Source organism: Hipposideros armiger, unplaced genomic scaffold (genome assembly GCF_001890085.2).
Source record: "Hipposideros armiger isolate ML-2016 unplaced genomic scaffold, ASM189008v1 scaffold_59, whole genome shotgun sequence".
Taxonomy (NCBI): domain Eukaryota; kingdom Metazoa; phylum Chordata; class Mammalia; order Chiroptera; family Hipposideridae; genus Hipposideros; species Hipposideros armiger.
This window is the reverse complement of record NW_017731409.1, coordinates 4,291,780-4,315,070: the sequence shown is the minus strand read 5'-3', so window position 1 is coordinate 4,315,070 and position 23,291 is coordinate 4,291,780. Positions and strand designations below refer to the sequence as shown.

Below are 23,291 nucleotides of genomic sequence, written 5' to 3'. Positions count from 1 at the left end.
GATCAGTCCTGGAAAAACACACTGTTCCTCAATTAAAAAATAAAAGAAAAGTTTTGCAACTCTTTTTAAAAAAAAATTACTAAACATAAATGTTATATATTAAAAGGTCATCTTCATTAAATAGCTGAAAATTAATTACTTCTTCCCTATTCTCCCACTGCATTTTGTGTATTATGTCTTATTTTGTTTACATTTATTTATACATGAATATTATATTTATTTAAATTTGTTTTATATATTTATTTTATATTTATATAATTTCTGTTTTTATTGGCTATGAGCTCCTGAAGGGTAAGGCTAGTATTATGTTCATTGTCATTATCTTCTACAGTATGTTACACCAACAAGCGTGCAAATGTCTATTACAATGACTGGAAATAATTTAACTTACCCAAGGCCTGTTATGTATCAGAGACTAAATAATGAACAATACAAAAGTCACTGGCCTGAGAGCTTATGTTCTAGTGGGGAGAAGACAGACAGTTAACAAAATAAAATATAAGACAGTCAGCTGGTGGTAAGTGCAACGGAGAAAAATGAAGCAGAAGAGAGGGACAGAGTAATACTACAGGGTGAGGGAGGCATTTCAGTTTTATGTGGGGAGGTCAGGAAAGGCCTCAAGGAAAAGGAATTTGAATTAGACTAAAGAACTTGAGTAAAGACTATCAGAAGTGAGAGTAAAAGGCCTGTCCATATCTGGGGCAGAGAGCTACAGGGGAGGGAATAATAAGCATAAACTCTCCGAGGCTGGTGCGTGCCTGGAGTACACAGAACAGCAAGGAGGCCGGTGTGGGTGGACAGGGGGAGCAAACAGGAGACTACGAGCAGAGGAGGCCTAGTCGTTGGGGACTTCTAGACCATGGTTAGGACCTTGATTTTGATTCTGAGTAAGAGAAGAGGGCTCTGAGTGAAGGTGTGACTTTGCTTACACTGAAAGAGGTTCGGTCTAGTTTTTGTTTGTATTGGGCTAATCACCAGCACGGAATTTCATGAACCATTGTTGGCACTGACGTTCCTGTAGAGGGTTAAAAATGTCCTCCCCCTCCCCCCGAGAATGGAGAAGTAGCCTGTTTGAAGGTGATGGGAATGATCATGTATAGGGACAATGTGATGTTCTAGGAAAAGCAGGGGAGCATTGCTGGAATAACATCCTAGGATGGGGCATGAGGGGTGGCCCTAGGTGAGAGCTGGGAAGTCATTCCATCTAGGGGGACCCAAGGGACATGGACAGGGGGAGGAGGCAGAGGCTGGTGGAGGAGTGAATTGGGGGAGGAAATTCATTATCTAGTAAGATAATAGATGAGTTCCTTCCATTTTCCAAAGCTCCCAAGATATGTATTATTACATAGTTTCACAAGATATTAAAAGAAACAATTCATGCTGACATATGGGCTGTGTGAGTAATGGCAGTGAGTTTTAAAGCCTACTTCATAAGCCTACTCTAGGTTCAGAAGTGACCTCTAGTGGTTCATTCAGGCCATTAATTTTTTTCCCCTTGTTTTCTTGCTCTTAATGGAAGTACAAAATAGCGCTATCCATATATTTTAATATTATTTTTAAAGAAACAATTACAGTTCACAGTTTAATTTAGAAAAATATGAGGCATTTGAGTAAAGTAAACCCAAACCATCTACAGTCCAAGCTGGAGTTGCTATTAATTATCACTACTGAGACTTTCTCCTGTAAGTACATAATTCTCTGCCATACTGCCAATATTTATATTCATTCTGCTTCTTAAATGAATGGTTTTATTAAACCCAGAGGAAGGACAACTAGTGGGCCACTGTTGATCCAGGGCTGAACAATCTTCTTGATGCTACATAGAGTACAAACTCCTCACATTTTTTTATTCCTTGTTTCACTTGATTTTTTGGTTGTTACTGGGTTTCCTCTGCTGGGATGTCCCCTCACTCTGGGTTAATTAACCCATTTCCTCATACAGGTTTTTCCTGACTTTCTAGATTATCTTAAGTCTTTTCTGTTATGCAATCTCAAAACGCCCTGTGCTTTCTTTCTCTCATGCTGTTTCCCCTCATGAAATAGTCTGTAATGCCTGTTTAATGTCTTGTTTTTTTGGTAAATCATGAGACCCATAAGGGGTGAGACTGTGTCTCACTTGTGTACTGCTGTCTCCTTAGCACTTAGCTTAGTGCCCAGCACATAATGGGTACTCCCAATAAATATTTACTGAATTTACAGATACTATCCTGCAGGAGACTCTTGCCATGCCCCTATTAACATCTTTTAGAGCCCACTCAGAGGCAATTGCATTTCAGAAATGGATTTCTATTTCTTGAATACAATTTGCAATTGCTTCAGGCATACCTATAACAGATGTAATGATTTGTTACAAAACTTCCAGCAGATTTCTAGCCAACAAAGTAACTCTTTACAAAGAAGGCTGAATCCTTAGATGTGACCCTGACCTTTATCAGACAGTTTTTTCTAAAACAGAATTAAGGGGAAAATAATAAGATGCCAATAAAGAGGGAAGTATAGTACGGCCATGTGGGCAATCCTAACCCACACAGTGTCACTTACCCTCAGATTTAGTAACATTCTGCCACCTCTAAGACTTAACTTGGCAACAGTACCACTAAAATGGTGTAGGGGTTCCAAACAAGTCACCCTGAGATATGCCTCTGTGGTATGAGGGTTATTTTGAGGTAAAGGTAACCGAGACCTTGTGGGCTCAAGAGCAACTTCTATCCCCCCGCCCCCACCTTCTTAACTACTTAGAAGAATTTGATTTAGGGACCTTGCCCATAATAAAAGATTATCAGAGATAACCTTTCTTTTTGTTTAACCTATCAATACAGCAGGGGAAACTATTAATTACTGAACATCTGATCTCCTTATGGTCCTGCAATGGCCCTCTGAAGCCCTAAGGTGCCTTACCTCATCCTTAGCTCAGAATGTCATATATACCTTACTTTAACTTTCTGTCTCTGAATCTCTCACGTATGTGGGGTCTCGGACTCTCTCATGTATGCGGGGTTCCCATGTGTATGTATATATTTAAATTTGGTCATTTTCTCCTGTTAATCTGTCTCATGTAGATTTATTATTAGACCAGCCAAAAGAACCATGAGGCTAGAGGCAAGTTTCTTCCTCCCCCACAATGGGAATAGGGAATAGTGTTTACCCGCCTGAGGCTTATAGGCCATCCCACCTCATCCTTAGACTCTTTCTGAGTGCTTCTATTTGACACCAAAGACTGAGAACAGGGGAATGGTTGGTTGTGAAATACCACACCAGTTTCCTGGGTCCTAGATATGTGACTTGGAACCAAGTGAGGGAGAAAGTTGAGGAAGAAGTTGAGCTTGTGTCCAAATCTATCAGGAAAGTCTGTTAGCATCTTATCTTCTCCCACATCCCCACAAATCCCCTCTGCTCTAAATCGTTTAACCTCTTGGTATTTTAATTTTGGTGTAGTCCTTTTGATGTGGGTGGGCCCTGAAAGATTCTCTTCTATTGCTTATCCAAAGGTAGCAGGGTTTTCCTAAAATCGCAACTTTAAATTATTTTTTGGAGGATATATGATGATTAACCCCATTCAATACGTTTTCTTTTATTCTGAATACCTTCAGATTAAAAATCAGAATTAATAGAAACCAAAAAAAAGGTAGGTATATTTATGGCATGTTCTCTCAAACTTGCTATTCCTTCCTCTTGAGCTCGTCCCCATATTGTTTACATGGATGGCTCCTTGTTCATTCTTCAGGTCTCAGCCTACATATCATTTGCTTGGTGAGGCTCGGCCTGACCATGCAATCTATATGGTTGTCAGAAAAGTCATGACGATTTTTTTCTGTTTTTCGTTGCAAAAATGCGTCATGACTTTTCCGACAACCCAATAGTTAGTCCCCTCCTCCTTTAATTTCTCTTATAGACCCTATTTTCCTTCATGCCATTTATCACAAGTCTTCATATATTTATTGTGTTCATTCACTTAATTTTGTCTATTCCACTAGACTGTAAGGTTCCCAAGGGCAGGGGCCTTGTTGGTTTTGTTCACATTTGTATTCCTAGGGCCTAGCACAGTGCCTTACATATTGTAGGAGCTCTATAAAAAACTGATTAGTGAATGAATATTGTCTTGGTTGTTTCACTTACTTGTTCCTTCCAGTGTATTTTAGTTCCTGCTACTGCACTGCAACCCCCAATGGAGTAGGAGAAAGTTACAATGTCCCTTCCCTTTGCCACTGAGTAATGACATGCCAGTTCCTTTGTTGAGAAGCTGCTGGCTTCTCCTGGGTAGCTGTCACGTACCCAAAGGTGCACAATAATTATATTAGTAATAGCACGACTGAGACAATAAGGAGAGATGTCAGAAATGCTTGTAAAGTTACAATTACTGGGTTCTTGGGCACCCGAGACTGTGAGTTACTGCCATTATGATTAAATGAGAATTAGCAGAATGCTGAAAAGAAGTGTGCATTTTAATTTGCATAACGAACCGAGGCATCTTACTTACACCATCTCTCTAAAATGAAACTGAAATGTACACATCCCTCCTTCCTTGCACTCCAGGAAGCTGAGCCTCTTGCAGCAGCTCTTTTGACCAGTGGGGGGAGGCAGCATCCCAGCAACTCACTCCCTGAAGACCTGTAGGTAGGAAGGGAGAGATTCGCGTTCAAAATCTTTTTGACTCTATCCGCTCTCCGTAGCGCCTTAGCCCGCTCGAGTTTCAATGCGCGTTGTTGTTGGACGAAGCTGAGTCCTATACACCGCCTGCTGCTCTCCTGATCATGGCTTCTCCGAGCTCCTTCACCTACTATAGCCCTCCATCTTCCTCCCCTGTCTGGTCAGAGCCGCTGTACAGTCTGAGGCCGGAGCACGCGCAGGAGCGGTTGCAGGACGACTCGGTGGAAACAGTCACGTCCATAGAACAGGTGAGGTGACAGGACTAGGCGAGGCGCCCGCGCGGGGGTTTCTGGGAGTGGGAGTCCCATTCTCTGGGCCGCCCAGGTGCGGAATTTACCGGGGAACTACGATTCCCACAGTGCACCGCGGCGCCTCCCCTCTGGGAAGCTCTGGGCGCCCAGGCTTGGGCTGGGGAGTGGAGCGTTTGTGGGGAGGGGTCGTTGTCAGGGTTGGGCTTGGAGGAGAGGACAGTACCTGGGTCCGCTCTGCCTTAGAGAGAGGAGAGAATCGTGTTCTGTGCTTGGAGGTCAGAATCAGACCGGGCGGGTCAGACAGTTCACTCTTCTGCCGGGACATCGGGAGGTTTTCAGATGGATAGTGCACTTTCCCCACCCTATTTGTAGTTTTGGGACATAGAGGGAAAGAGAAGCGGCCAGACTGAGGTCATGCCATTCCATGATCTATTTAATTTCTGACTCACAATGTCAGGTTTTGGGCCTGCCGCGTGGGTTGGCATTTCAGTAGTCATTCAGTCATTTGAGCACCAGCAATGTATTGGACACAATGTTAAACGCTGGAAATACAAAGAAATAAAAGAGCGCCTGACCATAAGCATGGCACAGACTGGTTGGGGAAGACAGAAAGGAAAACAATATAGTTTGGAAAGTGTTACAATAAAAAGTATAAATTTTGGACTGCTTGTCATTCATTCACTGAGTTCTCAAAGTAGGATTGAACCTATCACTTTGAAATGGGTTTGAGGAATGAGTAGTGAACTATAGTTTTGTTTTCCCTCTCATTCCCCAATTGTTCCCAAGTTATTGTGGAAATATTTACTACTGTCACAAGGAGAAGTGGTCAGGATGATTCTTTTTAGCACATAAACATCAGGCTGCTTGCTTACTAAAATAAGATCAGTCCCCAGGCTTAACCTTGGAGGGATCTGCTTTGACTTTCTTATCTGAAGTTGGAAGCTTCCATTGAGGCAAAATTAGCAGTGATAGATATCATATTGTATATTTATGGCTATACAGATAAATATCACTTAATAACAAAAAGGCTTTGCAGTATTCCTAAGTGATGGATTGTTGAGTTGATTCAGATCAGCATTTTTCTTTGTATCTGACCTAAGAGTATTGGGTTACCTTTTAGGCAGTTCTTGAACTAACCCAGCAGATAAGGCTATGGATAGAATGATAGTGGAGAAAAGGGAATCACAATTTGGTGTATACATTTAGAGACCAGATCAGAGACTTCCATGGCTAGGGGGGCAAGTCAAAAAAGGGAACATTATCAGGAGCCTTACTGACCTGCTCTTTCTCTGTTTCCTGTGCTACTTTTTTCCAGTAGTGTCCCTGCTTTGTTCCTACCAGGAAAACACCAGCACTTACATTCTAAGCACCTAGACATAAATGAGTGCTACAGAAATGATGCAGCAAGGTTTTGATCTGCAAAAGGGTAGGCCAAAGCCTGGACCAGGAGTGGAAGCTAGGTTCTGTTAGGGAACATTGATTGGGATTACAGATGTCTTTCAAATGTAGGCCTAACTGTGGGGTAGATATTAGAGCATCTTATATTTCTTTTCCATGTCATTATGCCAGCTTAGATTTTTTTTTTTTTTAGCTGAGCCATCCTGCCACCTGTTGGCAGCTCAGCGGCAGCTCAGCTTGGGCCGGGACTCCAACCGCTGTTGCTCAGAGCTCAAACTCTTGAGCGAGCTCTTAACCAACTGAGCCACTCAGCCGGCCCAACAACATAGATTTTTGAAGTCTAGGATGAACAGTCCCAGATAGTGGGAAAATAATGTAGCATCTAATTTTCTTGACTGCCTCAATGTTTTAATAATCATCGTAGTGTCCATTTATTGGGTCTCATCACCGTGCTAAAGGCTCTCCATACATGTTACTACTCAATCCTTACACATTTTACAGACAAGGAGACTGAGGCTTAAAGAAGTACTAGGTTAGTAGGTTAATAATGATATATTCATAAGAAATACCAGCCTTGCGAGAAGGAGTTGTTTACAGAAAGCACTATTGTTATTCTTTTGATTCTCACTGAACTATTTATTCATAGGAATTTACTGACAGGGCTCAATTTTGTGCCACTGCTAATAAAAACAGATGCTTGTCACCTGCTTCCTGTCTGATTATCAGAAGACTTCATTTATTAAAAAATTTTTTTAATTACGGTAAGCATTCAGTTTCAGCTGTACAGCATAGTGGTTAGACATTTATATAATTTATAAATTATTAAGTCTAGTACCCACCTGGAACTACACATAGTTATTACAATATTATTGACTCTATTCCCTATGCTGTACTTTAAATCCCTGTGAGGAGACTTTATTTGTTAAACAACAATTTGATAATAGGAGTTAAACCTATAAATAGTGGAAAGAGCCCTTAGTTATGGTTCCTTCTGTTTTCATTCACTTTCATCTGTTCAGCAAATATTTGAGTGCCTTTTGTGTGTCAGGCACTGTTCTAAGCACTGGACATAAGGCAGTGAACAAAAGATGCCAAGTTGATGGCTTTATGAAACTTTTGTTCTAGGCCAGGGAGGCAGTCAATTAAAAAAAGGGAATCTATCTATGCGTCTATCTATCTATCTATCTCCCATTATATACATTAATTAGAAAGAAATGATGTGGAGGAAAATAAAGCAGGATAAGGAATGGGTGGGGATGAGAAGAGGGTGTTTTTTATATAAGATGGCAAGAGAAAAACTTCTGATGTTTTGACATTTGATCTGAGACCTGAAGTGAGGGAACAAGCCATGTATGTGTGTAGCTGGGTGTGTGTGTGTGGGGGGGGGCGGGGGAGGTAGGGGGATGTGGAGGAAGCATTCTGTGCAGAGAAAGCGGCGAGTACAAAGATCTAAGAGGCAGGCATGCACCTGGTGAGAGGAGATCCACTGTGAGTCGAGAGGCTATCAAACAGGAAAATAGGAGATCGGGTTGGATCATGTAGGGCCTTATAGGCCATTGTAAGGACTTGCAGATACCCTGCTTGAGATGGGAAATCATTTGGCTGGATAGCTTCAGTTTACCTCCCCAGATTCACTGTACCCTTTTCCACCCTGCTCTGTAGATGTGCTCTACAGGGTGGGCCTGCACTGACAGACTCCCTTGCCTCATGGCCTCTGGCTGGTTTTGGTCATGGAGAGTATAGATGGGGGATGAGAGAGAGGGAGAACGAGATTGGTGTATTTATTCCCTTCCTGCAGGATTGCATGGACTGGAGTGTCTCTAGACTGTCTCACATCTCCTGTCAGGTGCCTTCTCCATGGAGCTCTCTGTGTCTCTCTCTCCTTCTCTTCACACCTTCAGGCCTAGGAGGGGATCAAGCACCTCTGTGTTGGCAGCCCCAGAGTACTGCCTTCTCCTTTATGACTTCCTTACACCTGCCCATGCCTTTGTAATTTGTTTCTTTATAAACTCTCGTCCAAGCACACACTTTGAATGTGCCATCTGTTTTCTACCAGGAGTCAGACTGATCCATGATTGGAGGGTTTGGACACACTAGCATCTCATCAGGCTCATTGAGGTCACTGTTGAGAGTAGACTGTGAGGAGGTGGGGGTGTATGGAAACTAATTAGGAGGCTCTTGCAATACTGCAGTTGACAAATGATGGTGGCTTAGCTCAGGAACATTGGTATTACAGGGTGTCTTAGGTCAGGTTCTGGGTAGTTTTTGAAGGTCTCTACCTTGACGAGCTGTTTTGCTGAAGGATTTGGTGCTTAGAGAACCTTTATGACTGCAGAAAGCAAGACGTGGTTGTATCGTTAGTGGTTGTCTTCCTTTTTTGTGCCACCTGCAGTCACCCCATTGCAAATGCTCTGTGATTCAGGCCAGTAGGTTAATACCATTACAGTCTCAGAGGTAGCAGGCTTATCAAAAACAGTTGTTTATTGGAGGTACTAATCCTGTTTTTCTTGTAGTTTACCCTTCAACAAGGGCAAAAGCATCCTCCATATGAAATGGCATGATGTCGTTAGACAACATTCAGTCAAGTGACAATCAACTCTGAGGGGGATCTAGAAGAATTATTAGTTTCAGTCCCTGCCCTCAAAATCTTTTCTCTTATTAGAGAGAGAAAAAAAAAATCCTGGAAGCAATCACAAAATAACTTATAAGAGCATGTAATTCAATGCTAGATTATGACTGTGTTGCATAAGGATTGCAGGGAGTGGAATCTAATCTGTTGTGGACCGAGGTGGTCAGGACAACTTCACTTTGTGGGAGTGGGACTGGGCTGTAAAGGATGGAGTTGGATGGGGGGCAGCCATTCCAGTGCAAGGAGCCCTTAGGAGCAGCAGTTCTCAACCTGTGGGTTGCGACCCCTTTGGGGATCGAACGACCCTTTCACAGGGGTCGCCGGGTACTCGTATGTGGGCGTATCTGCATGTGGGCCTGGAGACGGAGAGAGGAGCAGTGTCTCATTTCCTAAGACCATCGAAAATATGTGTTTTCCGATGGTCTTAGGTGACTCCTGTGAAAGGTTGAGAACCGCTGCCTTAGGAGGGAAGACTTAGCAGGAACAGAGGGTGCAGGTTGGCTGTGGTAGGAAATGAGGTCGGCTGGATGGGTGGGGCTGATGGGGGTGGATGGGCGGGGCAGGCTGGAGAGGCAGGCTGAAGAAGAGCTGGCTTCAAGTGATGGGGCACTGCATCACTGCAGGTCCTGAGGAGGGAACATGGGGCTCCAGGAATGAATCCTGGACTCCTGCTGTTGACTTGTTTCAAGTTATAGTCTCCAAAAGGTTATTAAATGCAGGTAGAACAAGCCACGAAATATGATCAAACTTACCAGGGAAGAGAGCCCTGCTTGGTTAAGATGTGTCAGTAGACTAGCTATGTGAATCAATTTTATTTTATTGAGATTCAGCATATATAATATTGCCCAACTATAAGGCAGTTTCAGGTATCAAAATTTCCCCCATTTTCCCTATTAAAAAGTCCCCAAAAGGGTTTTTTGGTCAACTTGAAAACATATGTACTTTTAGGTATGTAGGCAAACAAATCAAATGCCTCCTTACAAAATTTACATTTTTAAATTTAGGTACATATACCTATTTAAAATCACATACTTTATAAAGTCTCACTAATTTAGAAATATCATTTTCCCTCCTCCTCTTATTCATAAAACATTTTTCTTCAAACTCTTTACATCTGCCTTTGACCTTAGTATTTTTATCATCCCTGGAGCCGCATTTTGGATCAGCCAATATGTTTTCCCAGACCATGCTTTCAGTTTTTTGAGATTCACCCCTTTTGGGTATGGGTAAGATGTTGTCATTGAATATTTTATTACAAGTTACAATTAGAATTCCCTTACAGTGTTTCCAGTTGGTGTATATCTGTGATCGCCACAATGTAACCACTTTAGTACTTTTTAAAGTGATCAATGGCAACTTACACGTGGAAGTATGAGTTCATATCTCTAGGAATAATGACTAATTCTGTGTTCAATTTGTTTTCTTTTGCTGACATCATCAGCTTACCTCTATAAGCAGCCAAGACCAGACCTTACTTTAGGATGATGTGTCAACCCCGAATGATACTTTGTATTTAAAATAAAGAATTGAACTCACCACAGCAAGAGTTACTTTTAAGGATTGTTTGTTTTGAGAGGGTTTTTTTTTTTTTAGGAAGAATACTTGCCTTATATTTAATCTATTAATGATTCTTTTACCGCATCTTCAGAATTAGCATGAGTTTCAGGCAGCAAATCTGCTTTCTGGAAGGATCTTCCCCTGGTGGGGAGGGGGAGATATAGGAAGAAGGGAAGTGATTGATGGTCCATGGTGTGAAAGTTGGTGCATCATGAGATTGGCTTTAGATAGAATCTGTGAAAGAGAAAGTACAAGTGCATTAGTTTGGTTTTTACCAGTCCTCTATGAATGGAAATTATCCTGTGCTTCTATTGATTGGATTTCTAGAAAAATTCCATGAGATATCTTTTAAACAGAGCTATCAAGAATGCAGACAGATGGTTAGCTCTGCATTTATTTATTGCCATGGCACTTAAGTTTTGGGGACTTGATGTAGTCACTTCATCTCTGGACCCTAGATTCTAATACAATTCATCATAAAAAAATACAAACTATTATACATATTATACATATTAGTGTATAGACTATATATACATACTGATATATATTTACTAGTTTATATTATATATTTTATTTTATTTATTTATTTTTAAAGATTTTATTGGGGAATTGGGGGAGGGGAACAGCGCTGGGGAATTGGGGGAAGGGGAACAGACAAGTTGCTGTCTTTTTGTTCTTCAGTCTAGTTGTGGAGGACGTTGCTTCACTGGCCCAAGTTGGCACCATCATTGCACTCTTCCCGGCGAGGCAGATCAGTAGCCGGCTTCTGGACGGCCGCTCACTGCGGCTGCTGGCCCCTCACGCTGGCTGCCGGCTACACACGGTAGCCCATGGCAACCCACTGCAGCAGGGGACTGTAGCCAACGCCATCGCAGACGACTCACGGCAGCCCAGCTCCAGGTCGAGCTGTTGTTCAGCATCTTAGCTGTAGAGGGCAGTGTCACTGGCCCTTATATGTGGGATCCGAACCGGGGCCCTCTGGCATCCCAAGCCAGTTCTTAACCAAAGCGCCACTCGGCCGGCCCTATATAATATATTTTTATTTATTTATTTATTTTTTATTGTTAGTTTCAGGTGTACAAAACAATGCAATAGTTACCCTTTTCACCCTCACAAAGTAACAACCCCCCTCCCCCCATCTATTGCCCTCCCATCCCCGATATCATGCTTATCTATTACAATTCCATTGAATCCGTTCCCGCACTCTACTCCATGTCCCGAGGTTATATGTATATATAATTATAGTTGACATACAGTATTATTCAACATCAGTTTCAGAAATACAATGCGGTGGTCAGGCCTCTACATCAACTATGAAGTGGACTCCCTATAATATATTTTAAAGATATATGTGCATATATATAGATATGTACAAATATATAGTAGAGCAGGAAAAAAATATTTCCCTCTACCTATCTTAGGTCCTCCAGCTGGGGTCCTGTAAATTAGACTGGCCAAAGACAGATTAACAAGAAAAAAACAAACAGAAATTTATTAGCATGTGCATTGTGTATGTACACATGTAGCACCTATCTATGAGTAACCCAAAGGGATGGTTAGAACCTGGGTTTCTGTACCATCTTAGGCTAAACCAAAGGAAAAGGGTTTGGGGCTTTTAGGTGGGGGAGATAAATTATGGGAAGGGACCAGGAAAAAGTATGGTAAGCAAGAGCTATTTAGTAAGGTTTGTTATGCAGATTTAAGGTGTCATCTCCATTGATTAGAGTTGAGTCCTCCACTTCCTGGTACACAGAGGGAGACATTTTTACAAAAGGAAATTTCCTTTACAGAAGGAAAATGTATGCCCTGTTTTTAGAGCTTTTCCCATGTGTCTTGGTTATCAGTGGTCTTTAGTTCAAAATAATCCATATGCCAGAGAGGCATATTTCAGGAAGGCATATTTAAGTAACCCTCAATATGTATAATCTGACTTTAGCAAACTTAAAAACATTTTATACCTAGAAATGCCTAGCCTGAGTCCTTTCAGAAGCAGGGGTAAACTTCCAACAAACTAGTAGACTTTAACTTGGAACTATTGTGTTCCCTTTTTGCCATATGTCCTCATGACCAGAGAAAGTGAGAGGTGTACTATTTGTATTAATGGTTATGTTATACATTAAATAGGTTTAGGAGGGCTGGCCTGGGAACGTGTTAGGTATAACATCGTTTGGATAGGAAAACAAATGAGGTCTAAATAACTAACTTACCAATGAACTTGCAGAACACAGCTTCTTCATATGTTGTGGCCTATCTGTGTAGGTGTGGGAAAGCTTGGGTGGTAGACATCACAAAACTAAATACTGTACTTTCAAATCTTTTTTTTTTGTAAGAAATTTATAGTAAAAAAGTACAAATAATGACATGATTAACAGCCATTTTCCTATAACCTAGAATTAGCAGTTCCTAACTTATTATTATTATTTTGCTTCTGGTTATTTGTTTAAAAGACAACAATTACAGAGATAGCTAACATCTTCTTTAACCCCACTCCCATTTCAGTTTGCCCCTCACCCTCTCTGGAAGTAACTTCTATCATAAGTTGGGTGTATATCCTTCTACTTCTTCACTTTTAGTCCTTTTGTGCATCCATAAACTCTATTTGTGTGTTGTTTTTAAAATTTACATAAATTGTCACATTCTGTCTTCTTGCCTTTTCTAAGTAACGTTTTTCATCTCTATCCAAATTTATGTTTGTACATCCAGTTCATTCAATTTAAGTAATGATAAAAATAATTTTCAGAAAAAGGTAAAATCATAACTCACACAGATAAAAATGAACATGTGTTAAAAATTTTATTTTACTCATATGAGGGAACCAGACAGATGTTATGACCAGTTCAGAGAAAAAGTCAAAAGGCACAAATTCACATAGAGTATAGAAATTGATTTGCAAATGGATACAAAAACTGTTTTTTCCACAGTGGGGAGGAAAGTCAATCAAATAAACACTTAAGGAACAAAATAGAGTTTACATATTTTACCAATTACCTACAATTTACAGATAGTTCTAAAATAGTTCAAAGACAATGAACATGGCTAGAACCAGCCTTGTAAGGGTGTGTGCTATAGGCAATGCATAGTTTTCCATTAAAGTACAGATTTTTTTCTACACTACTATATAGTGTTGGAGAAGAAAACAAGTATATAGTTAGGGAAAAAATGTTTCCTCTATCCTTCTAGGTTGTTTTGGCTGGTAATAATTAAATTGACATGACACAGATTAACAAGAGAAAAACAAATTTAATTACATACTTACAGGAGCCCTACAAAGATGATGAAAGTCTCAAGGGCAAGTCAGGCAACTGAGGCTGGCATGCCATCCTGAGCTAAGGAATGGGATGGGGAACTGCTTGGGGCTTCAAAGGGGAGAAAGGTAATTCACAGGATGATAAGAATAGCATATGTTTGGTAATTAGATGTTTGGTAATGTAGATGCCATACAGATTGGTCATTCGATAAAAAGTTATCTCTGGCATAGTTCTCTTTCTGGGCCAGGCCCTCTATCTAAATTCTTTTAGGCAGTTAAGGGAGAGGTAAAAGTTTTTCCTGAGTCTGCTGGGTCTTGATTGCCTTCAGCTCAAAATATAATAATATACATGCCAAAGTGGCACATTTTGGGGTGGCATATTCTGCTTTGCTTCAATAGTATATATAGTATACCACAGTATATACTATATATATGGAGGACCTGGATGTATAGTATAGTATAGTATAGTATAGTATAGTATAGTATAGTATAGTATAGTATTAGTATAGTAAAGCCTAGTATATTTTATCCATGCCTTCCCCGTTGATGGACATTCGGGTTGTATTTAAGTTTTTGCAGTTATTTATTCTACTGCACTGAGCATCTTTATGCACACCTTCTTGTGCACATGTACAAGAATTTCTTTAGGTATATCTCTACCTGAAAGGTAGAATTGCTGGGTTGTAGAGCCTGTGCCCTTTCAGTGTCATTACATGCTACCATATTAACCTCCAAAGTGACTCTTGCAGTTTAAGCACTAATTGGTGATGTACTGGAGTACCCTCTCCATGACTTGATATTTTCAGAGGTCTTAATTTGGGAAAAATAGTGTCTTTTACACGTGTTCCAAATATCGTCCCTTAGGCTCTTGTTTGCCTTTCACTTTGCTTATGTTTATGTTCTGATTTGTCTTTTTCCTTATACTTTGGGCTTTTTGAAGAAATCTTTCTCTATCCCAAACATATAAAGATATTCTCCTATGTGCTTTTTTAAATGATCTGACTTAAGTTTTCACGTTCAAGTTTAATCTGCCTGGAATTTATTTATTTATTTATTTATTTATTTATTTTAAGGCTATTAAGTAGGAATGTAATTTTTCTACCAGCAATATTTACTCAGTAGTCCATGTTTTTCCTTTGATATTGGGTTTTACCATCTCAGCCATATACCAAGTTTTCATATATGCATGAGCTGTTAGGGATACTTGAATGAAAAATGCAACTAGAGGAGGATTCTGTCCATGTTGCTACATGTATCAGTACTTTGTCCCTTTTTATTGCTGAATAGTATTTCTATGAATATACTACTGGCTGCTTTTTTAAAAAAAATATAGTTTCCTTTGGATAGATCACTGAGCTGTTGCCAGATTTTGGATATTATGAATAATGCTGCTATAAAAATTATCATAGAAGTCTTTTTATGATTATGTGTTTTCATTTCTCTTTGGTAAAGACCTAGAAGTGGAATTGTTGGACCATAGGATAGAGTTTTATAACCAACCACTGGCCTTTTCCGGAGTGGTTGTACATTTTACCTTCTCACCAGCAATGTACGAGTGAAGAGCTCTGGTTGCTCTACGTACTTGCCAATGTTCTGTCTTTTCCACTTTAGTCATTCTGCTGGTGGGTGTGGAGTGGTATTGTTAAAGAAAAAAATTATTTGTGATGCTTGTTAAAGGAAGACTTTATTCAAGGGGCACTATTCCAATGAGGTTTTGCAGTAGGGAAGACATTGGGCTCAATTCTGAGTACAAAAGGAAAAGTGAGAATTTATAGCCAAGGAGCAAGGCGTATGGAAAATTACTAAGAGAAATTACCAGGGGTAAGGGGGATTCTGGCTACACTGATCTAACAGGATTCTTCATGAAGGCAGGCCAGGGCGGTCAGATGTCACTGGGGGATGGTGGAGGATGAGGAGCCCAGTCAGATACTGATGACGATCAGATATTGAGAATGGGGGATTCTCGCTAAACCAGCTTAGCAGGATGTTTGCTAAAATTGGGTGATGCAAAGACAAAAAATGTCTAGGCCTGGTTGGGAAGAAGATTCAAAGGAACCTGACTAATGTTTGGTCAAGGAGAGACTCTATCAGTGTTTCATTGTAGAGTATTTGCTTTTAAATTGACAGAACACTTTCTAATCAGTTTAAGCTTTTATCTACTATATATAGAAATGCATTGTTTATGTGTATGAAGATGTATTTGACATTTTAAAAATCTTTCTTATACCTGGATAAAATCATCATGGTGCAATCTGAGTATTAAGTGTTTTGTTTTGTTTTGGTTCCTAATAATTTTCTTCAACTTTTTATTATAAAACATTTCAAATATACAGAGAAATTGGCAGCATCTGTTTACCCTCCACCTAATCTCTCTCCTTCATATAAACTGTTAAAGGATAAATTTTAAAAGAGGATAAAATCATGACTCATACAGATATAAAGTGAACACATGCCGAAGATTTTATTTAACTCATGGAACCAGTAAGATATTGCAGCTAGTTCAGAAGAGAACTCAAAGTACCACACATTTAAAGTCAGATAAGGAATGCTGAAATGAATTTATAAATGGATGCAAAGCTGATTAATGTCCATAAGGTGATCATTAATTACAATTTACCAGATTCAATTTGCATTTCTGTGGACAGAAATTATTTGCATTGCTGTCAATTTTCTACGAGTTAACTTCTACCTCTACAGAGTTGTAAAATAGCCTAGTCAAGGACAAAGGTGGAGGTAATCCAATGGATCATCTAGCCAAGACACAATTTTTCCGTGTGTGTATGTGTGTGTGTGTGTGTGTGTGTGTGTATGTATGTATGTTTTCATGTGTATATATGTAGGTGATTAATTTTTTTTCTCAATCTTTGAAAGTAAGATGAAGACATATGATATTTCACCCCTAAATAATAAAGCATGCATCTGCTAAGAATGACATTCTTCTATATAAAGACAATAATATCATACCTGAGAAAATAAAAAATAACTCTATATCATCTAATATCCAGTTAAATTTCCCCAAATTGTCTCAAGACCCTTTTTACATCTTTGTGTGTGTGTGTTTTGGACCAAGCAAAGTTTCTTTATTTCAGACTATTTAAAAAATTTGATGAGCTAATCCCTTGGCATTAAATCTGGTGGCTAATCGTGGTGGCCTTTCTTGTAACATTTCATTTAGCGATGTTTCTGAAACAGATCGGATGCTTTAGGCTGTCATCCTCCTCCCAAGAGCCTTATCCATTTCATTAACATGGCATGAACTGAGTGCCGTGTGCCCAAAGGAACTGAGCCTTGGGGGCCCTTTGCGATTTATACAAAAGAAAGTTATCTGTTGTTTTGGGGGCTATTAATCAGACCCCAGTACAATACAAATATTGTACCCTGTTGGTAACTGCCTTGCCTATGGGGTTTCTCATGCAGAAAGATGAAACTGACTAGGATAGAATAGTCCATTCCTTTGGGATGGAAATTCAAGATAAAATGAGAAGCCAAGGAAAGTGGACATTCTTTTTTTAAATTTTTTAATTTTTTAAGTGTGTTTTTCCAGGACCCATTAGCTCAAAGTCAAGTAATTGTTTCAATCTAGTTGTGGAGGGCATAGCCCACAGTGGCCCATGCGGGGATCAAACCGGCAACCTTGTTGATAAGAGTACTGCGCTCTAACCAACTGAGCTTAACCAGCTGCCCCAAGTGGACATTCTTTTAGTATCCCTGTTTTGAAGCTGATTTTTGTTTTTTGAGTTCCATTTGAGCTAGTCGTGCTCAGAGTGCCTCATGACTTAGGTAGCTTTGTTTTTCTTTAATAGTCCTCAGTTCTCCTTTATATAAAGTGAGGATTTTGATAAGTTTTAAAAAGGAATTTAATTATAGATCTTACTTAGAGATATTGTACAATTGTTATGACTCCTTAATTTTGTCCCAAAGTCTACATTTCTAAATCGACTGATGCGTTGGGGGTTCCTAGTACCACCGCTAGGTTTGGTGATTCAATACAAGGATTCAGAGAAGTCAGCATATCACTGTACTCCCTCTTCTGATTTATTACAGCAAAAAGCTACAAAGCATAAGTTTCCCAGAATGCCTCTCCTAGTGGAATCACACAGGATGGGCTTAATTCCTTCAGCATTGAATTGTGAATTGTGACAACACATGGAAATTATTGTCTACCAGGGAAGCTTGTTAGAGACTTGGTGCTCACAGTTTTTACAGGGGGTTGGTCACATAGGTACCCTCTGCCTAGCACAGTGGTTCTCAACCTTCCTAGTGCCGCGACCCCTTAATACAGTTCCTCATGTTGTGGTGACCCCCAACCATAAAATTATTTTCGTTGCTACTCTATAACAATTTTGCTACTGTTATGAATCGTAATGTAAATATCTTTTTGTTTTCCGATGGTCTTAGGTGACCCTTGTGAAAGGGTCGTTCAACCCCCAAAGGGGTCGTAACCCATAGGTTGAGAACCGCTGGCCTAGCACTTCTCAAAATTCCTGACTCCCGGAAGGAAAGTAGCTGTTTAGTATAAGCCACATTGTTTATACAGTTTAGGCATAGTGAGCCACTCTGATTAGTTCTGGGAATGGTGGGAACCCTCCCAAAATCTGGGTGCCCAGATACCAGCCAACAGTCAACCTTTCAAGCAAGACTTCCTAAGGCTAGCAGTCTCAGGCCTGCTTTCTTAACATATTTATATATAACTAGCTTTTTTCCTTTCCTTCTGCTATGCAAATCAGAACATTCAAAGAATGCTTCCATCTTCCCAGTAACAAATTTACTCAGATTTTATATATCACTGGCAAGCTATATGGGAAGAGGGGGAGGCAAAAAAGGATGTTGCATGTTTTAGGGATTATTTTGATTTTCTCTTCCCCAGATGAGTACTTTGTAATTTCTATATTAATCCATTTACTATTTGTCAAAAAAAAATTCAGGCTAAGTATTTATAAAGTTGTACTCTTAAAAACTGTACTGCGTGCCCTTAGGTGATCTTTTTCTATTAAAAAATACACCAGTTTCTAAAGACAACCCACAGAATGGAAGTAAATTTTTGCAAATCATGTATTTAATAAGGGACTTGTATCTGGAAGATATAAGGTACTGTTACAATTCAGTAATAAAAAGACAACCCAATTTTAAAGAAGGAACATATTCAGAATACTGTATGACATACCTTTGTATTTCTGTCTGGTATCTTAGTTTCTAAATAAACCTCCGTTTTCCTCATCTAGGACTTGGCTACTTATGTTGCCTGAGTGGGAGCTGAAGGTGGGACTTCTCATTAAGGAATTCTTGGCTGGAAGCTTTCCTTCTAGGGGTCTAAGTGTCAGGATCCTAAGGAGGAGGTGGGCTCACCCTTTAGCCTTTGAACATTAAGTCATGTGGATTTGAGTCGACTTGTATTTTTTTGTTGTTGTTTGTTTTTTCTTATTTTTCTAGTTTCTGGAAGTGGAATCTTATATGATTGATTCAAGTTTTTTTTTTTATGATTTTTATTGGGGACTTGGAGGATGGGAACAGCACTGGGGAATTGGGGGAAGGGGAACAGACAAGTTGCTGTCCTTTTGTTCTTCAGTCTAGTTGTGGAGGACGTTGCTTCACTGGCCCAAGTTGGCGCCATCATTGCGCTCTTCCCGGGCGAGGCAGATCAGTCGCCGGCTTCTGGACGGCCGCTCACTGTGGCTACAGGTCTCTCACGCTGGCTGCTGGCTACACACAGTAGCCATGGCAACCCACTGCCACAGGGGCCGCAGCCTACGCTGTCACAGGCGAATCACGGAAGCCCAGCTCCAGGTTGAGCTGTTGTTTAGCATCTTAGCTGTAGAGGGCAGTGTCACTGGCCCTCATATGTGGGATCCGAACCGGGGCCCTCTGGCGTCCCAAGCCAGTTCTTAACCACTTTGCCACTCGGCCAGCCCTGAGTCGGCTTGTATTTGAGTAAAGGAAGTGACTTTTCTTCCCACTTGGTATTGTTTCATTCAGAATTCATCAATTCACTTAGCTATATAACATTATATGGTTGGCAAATATTTATTTAGTGATCTCACTTACATGTTTTTTGTATATTTTTCTACCCCTTTCGGCTGACAGTTAAGGAAGGCATGACTGCAAAATGCAGCCCGTGTTCTATTTAGACTGGCACTTATATCAGTCCTGTGTGAGCATCTGGAATGGAAAAAGAATTATGAGGAATCTGGGACAACTTTCTTATTCCCCCTGGGACAGGTTCTCACAGTGACTTCAGTCTGTGTTTTGAAGTATTATACATTCTTAGCCAGATCATCCCTCATGCTCATGTTCAAAGGCAAATACCAAATATAAATGAATTTGAGATTGGCTGCCATTTTAGATGATTCACATCACTACTCCCTTCATCATCACATATCATTCCTGCACACTTGTGAAAGGGCTGAGAAGCTCTGACTCAGTGAGTGTTTCAGAAACAAATAATACATTTAAAAAATTTCCCAGAGAGGACATTATTAGGTATCTTGAAATCTCAACAAGGACGTGTCCCACCACAAAGATCAGGGATGCGGATGAAGGTGAAACGCCATATCCTGTTAACCCCCCTCCCCCCTCATTCCTGTCCCTTTTCCTTACAGAAGCTGGACTGTGTGACCACATTATAGTGTGGTCTTCAGAGCACACAGGTGATCCGATTTCCTTTGTGACTTACTCAGATCCTTCATTTTAGTCCTGCGCATTACGTAGTACCAATGACTAGATATGCTATTTCTTTGGTGTTTCTATGATTGATATTCTTGTAAATCTCTTAGGGGATTTTAATATTGTTCAATTTATTTTTAAATCTGTATTTAAACAATAAGAAGTATGACTCTTGTCAGGAATTACTTGTGTATTTGAGAATGGCCAGTAAAATGAACACCTATACCACTTCATAGAGCAGGTGAGAATAAATCTTTCAAGCAAAATGTATCTGTCTTCGTCTGCTCCCTAAGGAACTGGTGCCCAGGAGCCAAGCTGCTATTAGTTTGAATATTATGGATTAGTTTCCTGGAGAAGTAGATTTTGATGCCAGCATGGCATAGGGCATTCTTTCTCTCCTTGTCTAAGCCTGTTATTCCTGCAGAATCCCTGAATGCAGTCTTTAATGCTATGAAGTACAAAACCACACCAATCTGCTCTAGCCAGTAGGTGTTTGTGGCAATAGGAAGAAAAAGTTGATAGAGGTCTTATCTATATTTGTTTTCTCTCTCCCATCTCCTGCACCCTTACCAGGCAAAAGTGGAAGAAAAGATCCAAGAGGTCTTCAGTTCTTACAAGTTCAACCACCTTGTACCAAGGTAAGCTGTGGTTAGGGGTTTGAGGGGATCTGGGAGACACCACCTTCTTTTCTCCTTGAGCTTATCCTTCCATGGGGGATGAGTCTGCTGTGAGACTGGTGGTTCTTGACCTTGTGCTACCTGGATATGCTTATGACCCCAACTCTTTCCTTTATTAGAAAGCTGTTTAGAGGAGATGCTCCACTTGAACTGAGCCATCAGGTGTTAACCTGGGGATGCCCTTCAAGGCCTGAACTCTGAGGTGTGAAGATGGAGGGAGGAAGCTCATGATTCTGTTGCTTAGCTGTGACCTGTTGCTGTGGTGTTCAGATCAGAGCTCTCAAGTTATTCTTTTTCATATTGCACTGAAGCAGATGTAGGGCCCAGGGGGATGGCAGAGGATGGATTCTTTTTTGATGTATATTATTATTTTTTTTGGGAAAATGTGAGAAGTTTGGATGTGGTAGAGAAGCTTCTCCCAGGCTGGCTATTATTGGTAATTCTGCAGCAGATCCCAAGGATGAAATTTCAAGTGAGAAATATAATGCCTTTTGGGTCTTTTTTTTGGTGCTAAGCAGGTTGAAGTCTTCTAAGCTCTTTGATGTCAGAAATTCCAAAAAGGGGATTATAAGCCGAAACTTATTATTTAATTTGAACCTTTATTTTCTCTTTTTTCCCCCCAGTTTTATAATGTATCACATTAGGATTTCATAAGGTTATTTCATTCCTTTAATTGCATTCCTCTTCTAGTCACCAATTGTTTCTCCAAAACATCCTGTGTCATATTTCCAGCCATCAGAATGGATTAGTAGTCCAAAACTGTGTGTGGTCATCATTTTATCTTAAGCATATAGCACTTTTCCTTGATAACTGCTGAACAAAGTGTATTTAGGCCGTTGGCTGTTTCACCCTGGATGGGAAGCTGAGGGTCTGAAGACCAGCCTAACTACCTCTATCGGGCTTCCTGACTTCCTGAGACCTAACAGACTAACTGCTGCCAAGTCAGCCTCTGGGTACTTCTGCTTACTAGAACATTACAAATGGTTCTAGCCTGAGTTAATTTTGTGTCTTTTTTGTCGCCATTCTATCTTGCCACTATTTCCTTGAAAAAAAAAATTCTGTCAGAAAATTCTGATTAACCAACACAGAAAATGACCGGAAAAGGCAAATTGGTAAAAGGGAAAGATAGGTGGGAATGTTATCTTCATCTTTTGTTCCTGGGGAAAGAAAGAAGGAAACGATCAATGAGAGGAGTCTTCTCCTCCGAAACTGCTAAGCTGAAACTCTGTTCTCAACCAAAGCTCAGACCTCAGTAATGAATTGTTGTTCTTGTTGTGAGCCACGACTAGAGATCAGCAAAAAGCTCCGGGAGAAAGAACTCTCTGCCTGAACTGTCTGCCTGGGACAGGCTGCTTCCCCAGGGGTGGTGGGACTTGGTGATGGTCAGGGGCCTGATTGCTTTAGGAGGGGCTTTGTGGGTAGTGGTGACTCACCTGAGCTCTGAGTCACTGTCTACTATCTGCAGTTCTGTATACATGTCCTTTGCATTTCTAAAGGGACCTTTGGTTATCTGACATTTCACCCACCCTCAGAATAGAGCCCTTGGACTTTTCTTTCATTCTTACTAACTGTGAGGGAGAATGGGAGGTTATAATATGGGAGGAAGAAGAAGTTGTATTTTGGGAGTGGTGATAGAGAACAATAGAGGAGTAAAATCCCATGATTCATAGGCCTTAGGTCCAATGTGGGAGGGAAACAAAAATGTTCCTCTTTGGTTTGGATCCTTTGTAGACATATAATACGAGTATATGAGGGCTCTGGGTTTATTCAGGAATCTGACATTTCCCATTTTATCATTGTTGCCTATGAAAACGAGTGTTTTAAAGGACGCTAATGAGCATGTTATTAAGTTACAGCATGCTAATTATTATTAGAGGTATTACGTATTTTGGCTGAAAGGTTGAGTATACAAATCAATATATCAATGTAAGGCTGAAACCAAACATCACCGTCACAGAACAAACTTATAAGATAGAATAAATCTGAAAAATTATCAAAATTTAAAATTATGATCATGATTTCAGTATTTAACGTTACAGTAGTCAGATTTTAAAAGTCTGACTTTATAATGTAGTAACAAGCCTGTATTGTTAGCTAAAGTGAATATTCAGGGATTGGCAGTAAGTCTAGATGCCATGTGTTTTCTGAGGTCACGATGCTGACCAGATGTGGTAGAATCACACACTCCCAGGACCACTGACCACGCATGGGACCAGGGATGGCAG

At 40.3% G+C, this 23,291-nt stretch overlaps 1 protein-coding gene across 1 annotated transcript in view; it reads left to right on the top strand.

Annotated features, from left to right (window-relative positions):
• Window positions 1–4,520: 4,520 nt before the first annotated feature.
• FNTB (farnesyltransferase, CAAX box, subunit beta) overlaps window positions 4,521–23,291 on the top strand; it is a 64,015-nt gene continuing 45,244 nt past the window's right edge. Inside the window, exons 1-2 of the mRNA XM_019641325.1 lie at window positions 4,521–4,895; window positions 20,963–21,027. Coding sequence (XP_019496870.1) covers window positions 4,752–4,895; window positions 20,963–21,027 — 209 coding nt within the window. The 5' untranslated portion in view covers window positions 4,521–4,751. The remainder of the gene's footprint in view (window positions 4,896–20,962; window positions 21,028–23,291) is intronic.